Source organism: Cherax quadricarinatus, chromosome 67, assembly GCF_038502225.1.
Source record: "Cherax quadricarinatus isolate ZL_2023a chromosome 67, ASM3850222v1, whole genome shotgun sequence".
NCBI classification, from domain to species: domain Eukaryota; kingdom Metazoa; phylum Arthropoda; class Malacostraca; order Decapoda; family Parastacidae; genus Cherax; species Cherax quadricarinatus.
In genome coordinates this window covers 7,140,229-7,153,771 of record NC_091358.1, presented here as the reverse complement: position 1 = coordinate 7,153,771, position 13,543 = coordinate 7,140,229, and the positions used below count along the sequence as shown (strand labels likewise).

The 13,543-nt window shown below is 44.4% G+C and overlaps 1 protein-coding gene across 6 annotated transcripts in view; it reads left to right on the top strand.

Moving 5' to 3' along the window:
• Window positions 1-12,470, top strand: part of LOC128699649 (facilitated trehalose transporter Tret1) — a 70,178-nt gene extending 57,708 nt beyond the window's left edge. For all 6 annotated transcript variants that reach the window (XM_053792399.2, XM_053792403.2, XM_053792400.2 and 3 more), the window contains 3 exons: window positions 1,390-2,148; window positions 5,522-5,651; window positions 7,334-12,470. In XM_053792399.2, coding sequence (XP_053648374.1) covers window positions 1,390-2,148; window positions 5,522-5,651; window positions 7,334-7,516 — 1,072 coding nt within the window. In that variant the 3' untranslated portion in view covers window positions 7,517-12,470. The remainder of the gene's footprint in view (window positions 1-1,389; window positions 2,149-5,521; window positions 5,652-7,333) is intronic.
• Window positions 12,471-13,543: the final 1,073 nt, after the last annotated feature.

Below are 13,543 nucleotides of genomic sequence, written 5' to 3'. Positions count from 1 at the left end.
GATGTATTGAGTCCATCAACCTTGGAGAAAAGTATTTTCGGTACTCAGTCCCTCAGCCTGGAGAAGAGTTCAGCTTTATGATCTGGAACGAAACTGATACAATACAAGGACACAATGTGAAGAAATATATACAATAGGTGAGGTAATCAGTCCCTCAGTCTTGGAGTTCGTGAAGAGCACCGTAGCCTTGAAGGAACTGAAGCATAGTCATGGAGCTTGGAGCTTATATACTGGCGACAGGTGAGGGAAGAAACAGCAGACGAAGGCATTGTTGCTCGTAGGTGGGAATCCCCAGTGGAAGTCAGTTATACCCAAGGAATGGGCCGGTAGTAAGAAAGAAGGTTGTGAAGATGTCGGTACTGTATACCATTTATGTAAACATTGATAATGGGTGTGTCGAATACTTTTTAGTGGGTTTGAGAACCTACCAAGTATAGGCTGGTAGGCCTACTGCAGTGTTCCTCTTTTCATATGATCTTATGTCATATTTATATGTTAATGGTATACATAAGGGGGATTACCAACAGACCCCTGGCAGTCTTCAAGCTGGCACTGGACAAGCACCTAAAGTCAGTTCCTGATCAGCCGGGCTGTGGCTCGTACGTTGGTTTGCGTGCAGCCAGCAGCAACAGCCTGGTTGATCAGACTCTGATCCACCAGGAGGCCTGGTCACAGACCGGGCCGCGGGGGCGTTGACCCCCGGAACTCTCTCCAGGTAAACTCCAGGTAAAGCCGAGAGTATATGAAAGACATGTGGAACACTTGGGTATCTGTTGTTGAGATGTTTCGCCCACCAGTAAGTTTATTATCCATTATGGAGAATAACACTAGAGACGGTGGAAGACATGAAGTAATAGTTTGAGGTGATCACTTCAAGTTGCTTCTTCATGTCGTTCACTGTCTCCAAGAGATTCCTCAAGAATCAGGGACTGATCACCCCAAAATGCTTCTTCACGTCTTCCACCGTCTCCAGTATTATTCTCCGTATTGGACTGATAAAGGTGGAAAAAACTCCCCACAATGAGGACACTCAAGTATTACACTCGTCTTAATGCACCTACGCGGTTCCTTCTCAAACCCAACCCTTCCCACTAGTTTACTCTTATTCAATTCAGCATAAAAACATTCACTCCCATATATGTGTAGATTATCTAGAATAACCCAAAAAAAGTCAGATAAAATGACTTATTTTATTTGGGGTCCTTAAAACTAATCGTCGAGGAAACTAACACCTTTCTCGTCGATTAGTTTGAAGGACCCCAATGGAAACAAGTCACTTTGTCCGACTTTTTGGGGTTATCCTATGTAATCTACACATATGCTGCTATGTATGATGGTTTAAATAACTGTATTTATGCGTATTTGTACCTGAATAAACTTACTCACCAGATTCCTGGACGGTGTCACCTGCGGCATGGTCACTTTGGCTGTTATCACCTATGCCACAGAGATACCAGACACATCTCATCGAGGTTCAATAGGAACCATCGTCATCTTGATGTTTCTCATTGGTACCGGCATAGGTGTGAGCCTCGGCATCTTCCTCACATGGTACCAAGTTGCTTTCATCAACGTGGGTATTCTCCTACTATACACTACAGCCATTGTTCCCTGCTTGCCCGAGAGCCCGACCTTCCTAGCGGTAGTAGATAAAGACAAAGCCGCTCTTAAAGTGCTTGCTGGTCTTAGAGGAAACTACGCTGATCTTGATGCTGAAATTAAACTCTTAAAACAGTTAAACAGGGTAACCGATGCCACCTCAAGGTGGGGTGCTCTATTAAGTGCTGAAAATTTAAAGCGGATACTACTCTTGTCCTGCCTTTTCTTCATCCAGAGCTTCAGTGGGACAGCTGTCGTCAGAGTGAACGCCACAAGAATACTAGAAGCCTCCGGTGTGAATCTGAATAGAGATATTAGCACTACGATACTTATGGTGGTTCCAATATGTGGTGTCTTTGTGCTGACTTCACTAACTGACCGCATAGGCCGTCGACTGTGTTTAGTGGTATCCATGGCCCCGATGGTGCTAGCCTACTGTGTCCTCGGCTGCTATGTCTTTCTCAACAGTTACGAAGTAACTGCTGTGTCTGTGGTACCTCTTGGCTCCAACTACAGCAGCTACTCACAATCCATCCAGAGGATCGAGAGGTAAGCACACGCGTGTATGTACTAACAATGTAACTGTGTATTTCTTAGCATAAAGACTTCCTTACATATGTGAGAATCTGTGTGCATGAGTATGTATGAATGTGCGTTTGTAAATGTGGAACCTAAGCAGCAGATACCCACAGAGACGTCAAGGAACGTTAATGTAGTAAGTGGAATGAGCTGACTGAGAAATTGGAGGAGGAAAACTGTGCGCAGCTTCAAGAGTATGAAAGTAGTGCAAGAAAGGTACAAAATACCGACAATATGAAAGTTAAGACACATGTGCAACATCTGGATATCTTTATTGTAGTAGACGTTTCGCCATCCAGTGGCTTTATCAATACAGATTCTAGTACATAATAGAAAGACAGTAGAACTATATACAAAAGATGAGGTAATCAGTCCCTCGGCCTTGGAGTTAGTGTTCACAGCATCGTGGTGGAGGAGAATCTGGAGCAAAGACAAGAAGACTGGCGGTTTATATAGGCGTCAGTGGATAGGGACGGGCAGCAGACGAGGGCAAAGTCACTGGTAGGCGGGATTCCCCAGTGGAAGTAGGTCCTTCCCAAAGAGATGGGTTAGTTGCAGCAGCCGTGAAGGTCTTGTAGATGTCCTCTGAACCAAGATTCCATGATGTTGCAGTGTCAGACAAGTTGTGCAAGAAAGGTACAAAATACCGACAATACTCCAAGGCCGAGGGACTGATTACCTCATCTTTTGTATATAGTTCTACTGTCTTTCTATTATGTCCTAGAATCTGTATTGATAAAGCCACTGGATGGCGAAACGTCTACTACAATAAAGATATCCAGATGTTGCACATGTGTCTTAACTTTCAGTATGAAAGTACTTAAAAGGCCAGGAACCAGCAAAGCGAGTCGAATAGAATATTCGACACATCACAGCACAGTCTACAGTGTGAATATAATAATAGTAAACAATACCGACAAGCTGATAAGTAAGACACATGTACAACAGTTAGGTATCTTAATTCTGAAACGTTTCGCCTACACAGTAGGCTTCGTGAGTCGTATACAGCCTATAAACCATACCATGGGGGGGGGATAGAACCCGCGATCACAGAGTCTCAAAACTCCAGACCGTCGCGTTAGCCACTAGACCAGCTAGCCACAATAAGATTCATCCAACTAGGTATATTTCTACACCATAGGAAGGTTAGCACAGGCACCACTGTGACCACAAATGCAAGTTTTTACAGACGAATCTCCAGCTAGCGTGGCCGTGACGAACTCTAGCTCAAGTCCCCTCAAAGCCGTTAACATGACTCATGAAATCGTAATGACACGATCCCCGCCCGTGGTATGGTTTGTTTGCAATCGTGTCATTACGATTTCGTGAGTCGTATACAGCCTATAGTGCACGTATGGTGTACTCATCCGGCATTCATGACTCGTAACTGGAAGATAACTTAAAAACGCATGATAAATTAGACACATGTGCAACATTTTGGTATCTTTAATGAGGAAACGTTTCGCCACACAGTGACTTCATCAGTCCATACAAAGGAGAATGGTGAAGAACAGGAGAAGTTTAAGGTAATCAATCCCTCAACCTTGAGTCGATGTGGTCAGTCCATCAATCTTCGAAAGAATACAAAGCGTATGTGAGAAGAAGTGGCTTATATACTGTAGACAGGAGAGGTGGAGCAGTTATGACACCACCTACGACTGCTGTACCTCTCCTGCCTACAGTATATAAGCCACTTCTTCGCACATACGCTGTATTCTTTCTAAGACTGTTGGACTGACTACATCGACTCAAGGCTGAGGGACTGATTACCTCAAACTTATCCTGTTCTTCATCATTCTCTTTTCGCCACTGTGTGGCGAAACGTTTCCCCAAGTGTTGCACATGTGTCTAATTTATCAATTTGTCGGTTCTCTGAACCATTTATTTACGTTAAAAACTCGTGAATCCAAATTACATACTGACAACAGTAGTGCAAAAAGACGCTGATTTTAGAGCAAACTTATAGAGCAGAACATTATGCAAATATTAGCTGGTTAACTGTCTTCTCTTGTATGTATGTATGTATGTATATATATATATATATATATATATATATATATATATATATATATATATATATATATATATATATATATATATATATATATATATATATATATGTCGTGCCGAATATGTAAAACTGGTCAATTAGCAAGAACTCGTTTAAAATTAATTCCTTTCTGAAATTTTCTCTTATACGTTTAAAGATATATTTTTTTCATTAATGTTAATGTAAATTTTTTTAATTTTGCACCAAAAGAATCTTAGAAAACTTACCTAACCTTATTATAACAAGAACAATTTATTTTAGCCTAACCTAACTAAATATATTTTAGATTTCTTTACAATAATTTAATACTAAACAAACACAGTGAAATAAATTTTTTTCGTTAGGTTCAGAATGATTTTGGCGAAATTATTGCATACACAAATTTTCACTTGTCCTATATGGCAAGATGAGCGTTGCTATTTAAGCCAAGATCGCAAGTTCTGCCCATTCGGCACGACATATATATATATATATATATATATATATATATATATATATATATATATATATATATATGTCGTGCCGAATAGGCAGAATTTGCGATCTTGGCTTAAATAGCAACGCTCATCTTGCTATATAGGACAAGTGAAAATTTGTGTATGCAATAATTTCGCCAAAATCATTCTGAACCTAACGAAAAAAAATATATTTCACTGTGTTTGTTTAGTATTAAATTACTGTAAACAAATCTAAAATATATTTAGTTGGGTTAGGCTAAAATAAATTATTCTTGTTATAATAAGGTTAGGTAAGTTTTCTAAGATTCTTTTGGTGCAAAATTTATTTTTTTTACATTAACATTAATGAAAAAAATATATATTTAAACGTATAAAAGAAAATTTCAGATGGGACTTAATTTTAAATGAGTTCTTGCTAATTGACCAGTTTTACATATTCGGCACGACATATATATATATATATATATATATATATATATATATATATATATATATATATATATATATATATATATATATATATATATATATATATATATATATGTATATTATTATTATTGACCACAAATGTTGCTGCGCAAAACGAGGGATGTTGCATCACTTTCTCCGTTGTATGACTCTGGATGAGTATATGGGAGAGGTTCGTATGAAGGTTATATTCTCACTGTTTACTTTATATTCTTGTTAAACATCCTAACTTTTTTCCTCTTGCAAGTAGCCCTCGAATTAGAAACGAAATTTAAACTACGTTTCGACCCCTCTAGGGCCTTCATCAGTATGTGGATTAATTGTGACTTAAATTCTCCCTACTAAACTTGACGTTTTTCTTGTCCAGTGAAGAGAACGAGTGGTCATGGCTGCCACTGGCCTGTCTCCTAGTGTGTATCTTCGCCATGAATATCGGCATTGAGTCTCTTCCCTGGCACTTATCCTCGGAACTATTCCCCACCACCATAAGATCCCAGGTAAAGTCTTCCTCGTCGCAACACAACTTCAAGTGAAGATTCATTTCCAGTCTACGTTCGAGGGTGTTGTGGCCTATCAAAATAACAAAAAAAAAAGGGAACAATACCGTGACTGGAACGATACACAAATAACCCGCACATAAAAGAGAGAAGCTTACGACGACGTTTCGGTCCGACTTGGACCATTTACAAAGTCACTTTGTAAATGGTCCAAGTCGGACCGAAACGTCGTCGTAAGCTTCTCTCTTTTATGTGCGGGTTATTTGTGTATTGTGTGTGTGCCTATCAAAATACTTTTAAGACCTTGGTGTAGTCTTAAAAAGTCAAAAGTTGCTAGATTAAGATATAGAGAATACTTTATTTTTATTTTGAGGTGAAGGACGTGGTTTTTCATTACACAGATAACCCCTACATAGGAGAGAGAAGCTTAAAACGACGTTTCGGTCCGATTTGGGCCATTTACAATGTCATATGTGCGGGTTATTTGTGTATATTGTTCCAGTCACGGTACTGTGCCTTACTGTTTACGTCGTCTTTCAAGACATATAAGAGCTTGGAGGTATTCTTAACGTCACAGGTATCTAAATTGTGACATGCGTCATGCAGCACTAATTTCTCAAGAAGTCATGTTGAGCAGGCAAGGTCGCGGTCTCCCCTCATCAATTCTAATTGACCACATCCATAAAACTGGGAGGAAGTGATCCACGATATCTCTAGATTATTGATGACGCCAGGAGTTTTACGACTCACCCGCCATGGGTTCTAATCCACATCCTTACTGTTTGTTTTCATTACTATTGACCTGAGCAGCGCCTCTCACCTAATATCAATTTCCAGAGGATAAATAAGACTTTGGATTACACAGAATAAACATTTTATAGATTCTAAAGGGGTCTCTTTCTTTCCATGTATATACACTCAGAGTAACAGTGTATATACACTGACGAATGTACATTTCAGTATATATGCACTAAATGTGTATTTAAACTCTAGTCTTTGTGATAATGTGATTCTTGAGGCCTACTCACTCTTTCACTTTCTTTATATTCACATAATCTTGATTCTTATTGATAAACAGGACTTATTAAGGGAGGAAAATAAGGTTTCATCCACAGGAAAATAATAGTAACTACCTTGGATCAAGAACCTTTAAACGGTATCAAGGTACTCCAGTAGTCTATTTTGTCAAAGAAAATAATTTCGTTAAGAACACTCTTCATGCTGCTTATATATATATATATATATATATATATATATATATATATATATATATATATATATATATATATATATATATATATATATATATATTAATGAAAACACGAAACAAGTGATTTTGAATCATTAACAGAATTGCGGCTAGCCAGGAATCGATCCTGCGTTCCCATGCCCAGCCCTGTGAGAACTGAACACGGTACGCATTACTCTATCCACTGCACCACAAATTCTCTAACATCAGGTGCTCAGCGGTACTGAGGGTGTTTTCCCTGTGGTCCACTGGATAGAGTGATGCGTACTGTGTTCATTTCTCACAGGGTTGGGCATGAGAATGCAAGATCGAGTCCTGGCCAGCCGCAATGTATGTATGTATGTGTGTATATATATATATATATATATATATATATATATATATATATATATATATATATATATATATATATATATATATTCTACCTTTACAGGCAATGAGCGTGTGTACCGTGGTTGGAAGTGTGTTTGCCGCGGCAGCTCTACAGCTCTACAGTCCAATGCAGGACTTCCTGACTCCTGCAGGGCTCTACTGGACCTACGCTGGGGTATCCTTCCTGGGAATAGGCTTCACTCTCCTCACACTGCCAGAAACTGCACGGCAGGCTGTAGGCTAGACTTGATGCCCTCTCCTGAGGCACACACAACCACATAAACAAACACACACACACACACACACACACACACACACACACACACACACACACACACACACACTCGCACTGGGATGTTAGGAAGTATTTCTTCAGTCATAGAGTTGTCAGGAAGTGGAATAGTCTGGAAAGTGATGTAGTGTCCTAACCGATATAAGCTGGGAAGATATACTAAGCAACACAGACCCCAACTTATGCCTAGAACAGATTAACTTGGTGGCACTCGATGTATGCACAAGGCTTATTCCTCTAAGAAAAAGGAGGAGTAGATGTAAAATAGAAAGAGACAGGCGCTCCCTTTACAGGCGACGGAAAAGAATAACAGAGCGGCTAAATGCGTAGGGAGACACTGGTCAGAGAAATAGCAAGCATCGAACTTAAGCTAAAGGAATCTTATAGGAGTCAGGAATCGCGGGAAGAACTAAAAGCCATAAATGAAATCGAAAGAAACCCAAAGTATTTCTTCTCCTATGCCAAATCAAAGTCGAGAACAACATCCAGTATTGGGCCCCTACTTAAACAAGATGGGTCCTACACAGATGACAGCAAGGAAATGAGTGAGCTACTCAAGTCCCAATATGACTCAGTTTTTAGCAAGCCGCTAACCAGACTGAGAGTCGAAGATCAAAATGAATTTTTTATGAGAGAGCCACAAAATTTGATTAACACAAGCCTATCCGATGTTATCCTGACGCCAAATGACTTCGAACAGGCGATAAATGACATACCCATGCACTCTGCCCCAGGGCCAGACTCATGGAACTCCGTGTTCATCAAGAACTGCAAGAAGCCCCTATCACGAGCGTTTACCATCCTATGGAGAGGGAGCATGGACACGGGGGTCGTCCCACAGTTACTAAAAACAGCAGACATAGCCCCACTCCACAAAGGGGGCAGTAAAGCAACAGCATTATTATTATTATTATTATCATCAAGGGGAAGCGCTAAACCCGTAGGATTATACAGCGCCTGGGGGGGATGTGGAAGGCATTCAGGCTTAATTCGGGGAACTAGAGCACAGATCCAAAGAACTACAGACCGATAGCACTAACATCCCATATAAAAATCTTTGAAAGGGTCCTAAGAAGCAAGATCACCACCCATCTAGAAACCCATCAGTTACACAACCCAGGGCAACATGGGTTTAGAACAGGTCGCTCCTGTCTGTCTCAACTATTGGATCACTACGACAAGGTCCTAGATGCACTAGAAGACAAAAAGAATGCAGATGTAATATATACAGACTTTGCAAAAGCCATCGACAAGTGTGACCTTGGCGTAATAGCGCACAAAATGCGTGCTAAAGGAATAACAGGAAAAGTCGGTCGATGGATCTATAATTTCCTCACTAACAGAACACAGAGAGTAGTAGTCAACAGAGTCAAGTCCGAGGCAGCTACGGTGAAAAGCTCTGTTCCACAAGGCACAGTACTCGCTCCCATCTTGTTCCTCATCCTCATATCTGACATAGACAAGGATGTCAGCCACAGCACCGTGTCTTCCTTTGCAGATGACACCCGAATCTGCATGACAGTGTCTTCCATTGCAGACACTGCAAGGCTCCAGGCGGACATCAACCAAATCTTTCAGTGGGCTGCAGAAAACAATATGAAGTTCAACGATGAGAAATTTCAATTATTCAGATATGGTAAACACGAGGAAATTAAATCTTCATCAGAGTACAAAACAAATTCTGGCCACAAAATAGAGCGTAACACCAACGTCAAAGACCTGGGAGTGATTATGTCGGAGGATCTCACCTTCAAGGACCATAACATTGTATCAATCGCATCTGCTAGAAAAATGACAGGATGGATAATGAGAACCTTCAAAACTAGGGATGCCAAGCCCATGATCACACTCTTCAGGTCACTTGTTCTATCTAGGCTGGAATATTGCTGCACACTAGCAGCACCTTTCAAGGCAGGTGAAATTGCTGACCTAGAAAATGTACAGAGAACCTTCACGGCGCGCATAACGGAGATAAAACACCTCAATTACTGGGAGTGCTTGAGGTTCCTAAACCTGTATTCCCTGGAATGCAGGTGGGAGAGATACATGATTATGTACACCTGGAAAATCCTAGAGGGACTAGTACCGAACTTGCACACGAAATCACTCACTACGAAAGCAAAAGACTTGGCAGACGATGCAACATCCCCCCAATGAAAAGCAGGGGTGTCACTAGCACGTTAAGAGACCATGCAATAAGTGTCAGTGGCCCGAGACTGTTCAACTGCCTCCCAGCATACATAAGGGGGATTACCAACAGACCCCTGGCAGTCTTCAAGCTGGCACTGGACAAGCACCTAAAGTCGGTTCCTGACCAGCCGGGCTGTGGCTCGTATGTTTGTTTGCGTGCAGCCAGCAGTAACAGCCTGGTTGATCAGGCTCTGATCCACCAGGAGGCCTGGTCACAGACCGGGCCGCGGGGGCGTTGACCCCCGGAACTCTCTCCAGGTAAACTCCAGATAAGTGGAAGCAGAATCCATACATAGCTATAAGAAGAGGTATGATCAAGTTCATGGAGCATGGAGAGAGTGGACCTAGTAGCGACCAGCGAAGAGGCGGAGCCAGGAGCTGTGAATCAACTCCTGCAACCACAATTAGGTAAGTACACACGTTTCTTCCACCTGACACACCTGTGTGGAGCAGCAGCGGCCATAACCAGCGTCTATGGCCAACGTCCATGACCAGCGGCCATGACCAGCATCCATGACCAGCTTCGATGACCAGCGGTCATGACCAGCGTCCATGACCAGCGTCCATGACAAGCGGCCATGACCAGCGTCCATGACCAGCGTCCATGACCAGCGGCCATGACCAGCGTCCATGACCAGCGTCCATGACCAGCGTCCATGACCAGCGTCCATGATCAGCGTCCATGACAAGCGGCCATGACCAGCGTCCATGACCAGCGTCCATGACCAGCGGCCATGACCAGCGTCCATGACCAGCGTCCATGACAAGCGACCATGACCAGCGTCCATGATCAGCGGTCATGACCAGCGTCCATGACCAGCGGCTATGATCAGCGTCCATGACCACCGGCCATGACCAGCATCCATGACCAGCGGCCATGACCAGCGGCCATGACCAGCGTCCATGACCCGCGTCCATGACCAGCGTCCATGACCAGCGGCCATGACCAGCGTCCATGACCAGCGTCCATGACCAGCGTCCATGACCAGCGTCCATGACCAGTGTCCATGACCAGCGGCCATGACCAGCGGCCATGACCAGCGTCCACGACCAACGTCCACGACCAGCGGCCATGACCAGGGGCCATGATCAGCGGCCATGACCAGGGGCCATGACCAGCGGCCATGACCAGGGGCCATGGCCAGGGGCAATGACCAGGGGCCATGACCAGGGCCCATGACCAGCGGCCATGACCAGGGGCCATGACTAGGGGCCATGACCAGGGGACATGACCAACGTCCATGACCAGCGGTCATGACCCGCGGCCATGACCAGCGGCCATGACCAGCGTCCATGACCAACGTCCATAACCAGCGTCCATGACCAGCGTCCATGACCAGCGTCCATGACCAGCGTCCATGACCAGCGTCCATGACCAGCATCCATGACCAGCGTCCATGACCAGCGGCCATGACCAGCGTCCATGACCAGCGTCCATGACCAGCGTCCATGACCAGCGTCCATGACCAGCGGCCATGACCAGGGGCCATGACCAGCGTCCATGACCAGCGTCCATGATCAGCGTCCATGACCAGCGTCCATGACCAGCGTCCATGACCAGCGTCCATGATCAGCGGCCATGACCAGCGTCCATGACCAACGTCCATGACCAGCGGCCATGACCAGCGTCCATGACCAGCGGCCATGACCAGCGGCCATGACCAGCGTCCATGACCAACGTCCATGACCAGCGTCCATGACCAGCGTCCATGACCAGCGTCCATGACCAGCGTCCATGAGCAGCGTCCATGGCCAGCGTCCTTGACCAGCTGCCATGACCAGCTTCCATGACCAGCGGCCGTGACCAGCTTCCATGACCAGCGTCCATGACCAGCGTCCATGACCAGTGGCCATGACCAGTGGCCATGACCAGCGGCCATGACCAGCGGCCATGACCAGCGGCCATGACCAGCGGCCATGACCAGCGGCCATGACCAGCGGCCATGACCAGCGGCCATTACCAGGGGCCATGACCAGCGGCCATGACCAGTGGCCATGATCAGCGGCCATGACCAGGGGCCATGACCAGCGGCCATGACCAGGGGCAATGACCAGGGGTCATGACCAGGGCCCATGACCAGCGGCCATGACCAGGGGCCATGACTAGGGGCCATGACCAGGGGCCATGACCAGGGGCCATGACCAGCGGCCATGACCAGGGGCCATGACCAGCGGCCATGACCAGGGGCCATGGCCAGGGGCAATGACCAGGGGCCATGACCAGGGCCCATGACCAGCGGCCATGACCAGGGGCCATGACCAGCAGCCATGACCAGGGGCCATGACCAGCGGCCATGACCAGGGGCCATGACCAGCGGCCATGACCAGGGGCCATGACCAGCGGCCATGACCAGGGGCCATGGCCAGGGCCCATGACCAGGGGCCATGACTAGGGGCCATAACCAGCGGCCATGACTAGGGGCCATGACCAGGGGCCATGACAAGGGGCCATGACTAGGGGCCATGATCAGGGGCCATGACCAGGGGCCATGACCAGGGGCCATGACCAGCGGCCATGACCAGGGGCCATGACCAGCGGCAATGACCAGGGGCCATGACCAGCGGCCATGGCCAGGGGCCATGACCAGCGGCCATGACCAGGGGCCATGACCAGGGGCCATAACCAGGGGCCATGACCAGGGGCCATGACCAGGGGCCATGACCAGGGGCCATAACCAGGGGCCATGACCAGGGACCATGACCAGGGGACATTAGGCTTCCTTAAAAAATGTAAGATGAGTAAAAAACGATAAAAGAAAAATTATTAATTCAAATAATTATTTGTTTTAATTGAAACATTTGCATTTTATGCAACATATAGTAAGCATTGTTACATATATATTATACTCACTATTTAGGTCACAATGTGACCTATACATTGCATAGGAGCTATACTGTGTTGCACTTGCAACACTGTATAGCTCCTGACGACCCACGAGAGTGTGAAAGATCGTGAGATTAAGATTTCCATCTTATGCTGCTTTTATGCGATATATATATATATATATATATATATATATATATATATATATATATATATATATATATATATATATATATATATATATATATATATATATATATATATATATATATATATATATATATATATATATATATATATATATATATATATATATGTGTGTGTGTGTGTGTGTGTGTGTGTGTGTGACGACTGGCCCACTCTGTACTATTCTGAGAAAAAGCTTCCCCTCACTCCTTTAGTTGCAACCTTGCAACATTGCATAGCTCCTGATGATGCACTGAGAAGTGCGAAAGTACTTGAGCTAAAGATTTGTAGTTAGTACCAATGTAGGGGCAGGAGAGACATGACACTATCCTTTCAAGAGGATAACACAACACGTACCATCGTTTCCTGAGGGTCGTTGCACATCCCTCTCACTGCAAGTACATGTACAAGACAGGGAAGAGGGAAGGCACAACATACTGCAGGATTAGATGTGCATCTGTAGGACAGGAAAAATAACAAGAACAATATTTATAGAATAAACGAATGACAGGTATACAATGTACAAGACAGAAGGTCAGATGAAACATGTACATGACAGGAGGAGGTCAGATGAAACATGTACATGACAGGAGGAGGTCAGATGAAACATGTACATGACAGGAGGAGGTCAGATGAAACATGTACATGACAGGAGGAGGTCAGATGAAACATGTACATGACAGGAGGAGGTCAGATGAAACATGTACATGACAGGAGGAGGTCAGATGAAACATGTACATGACAGGAGGAGGTCAGATGAAACATGTACATGACAGGAG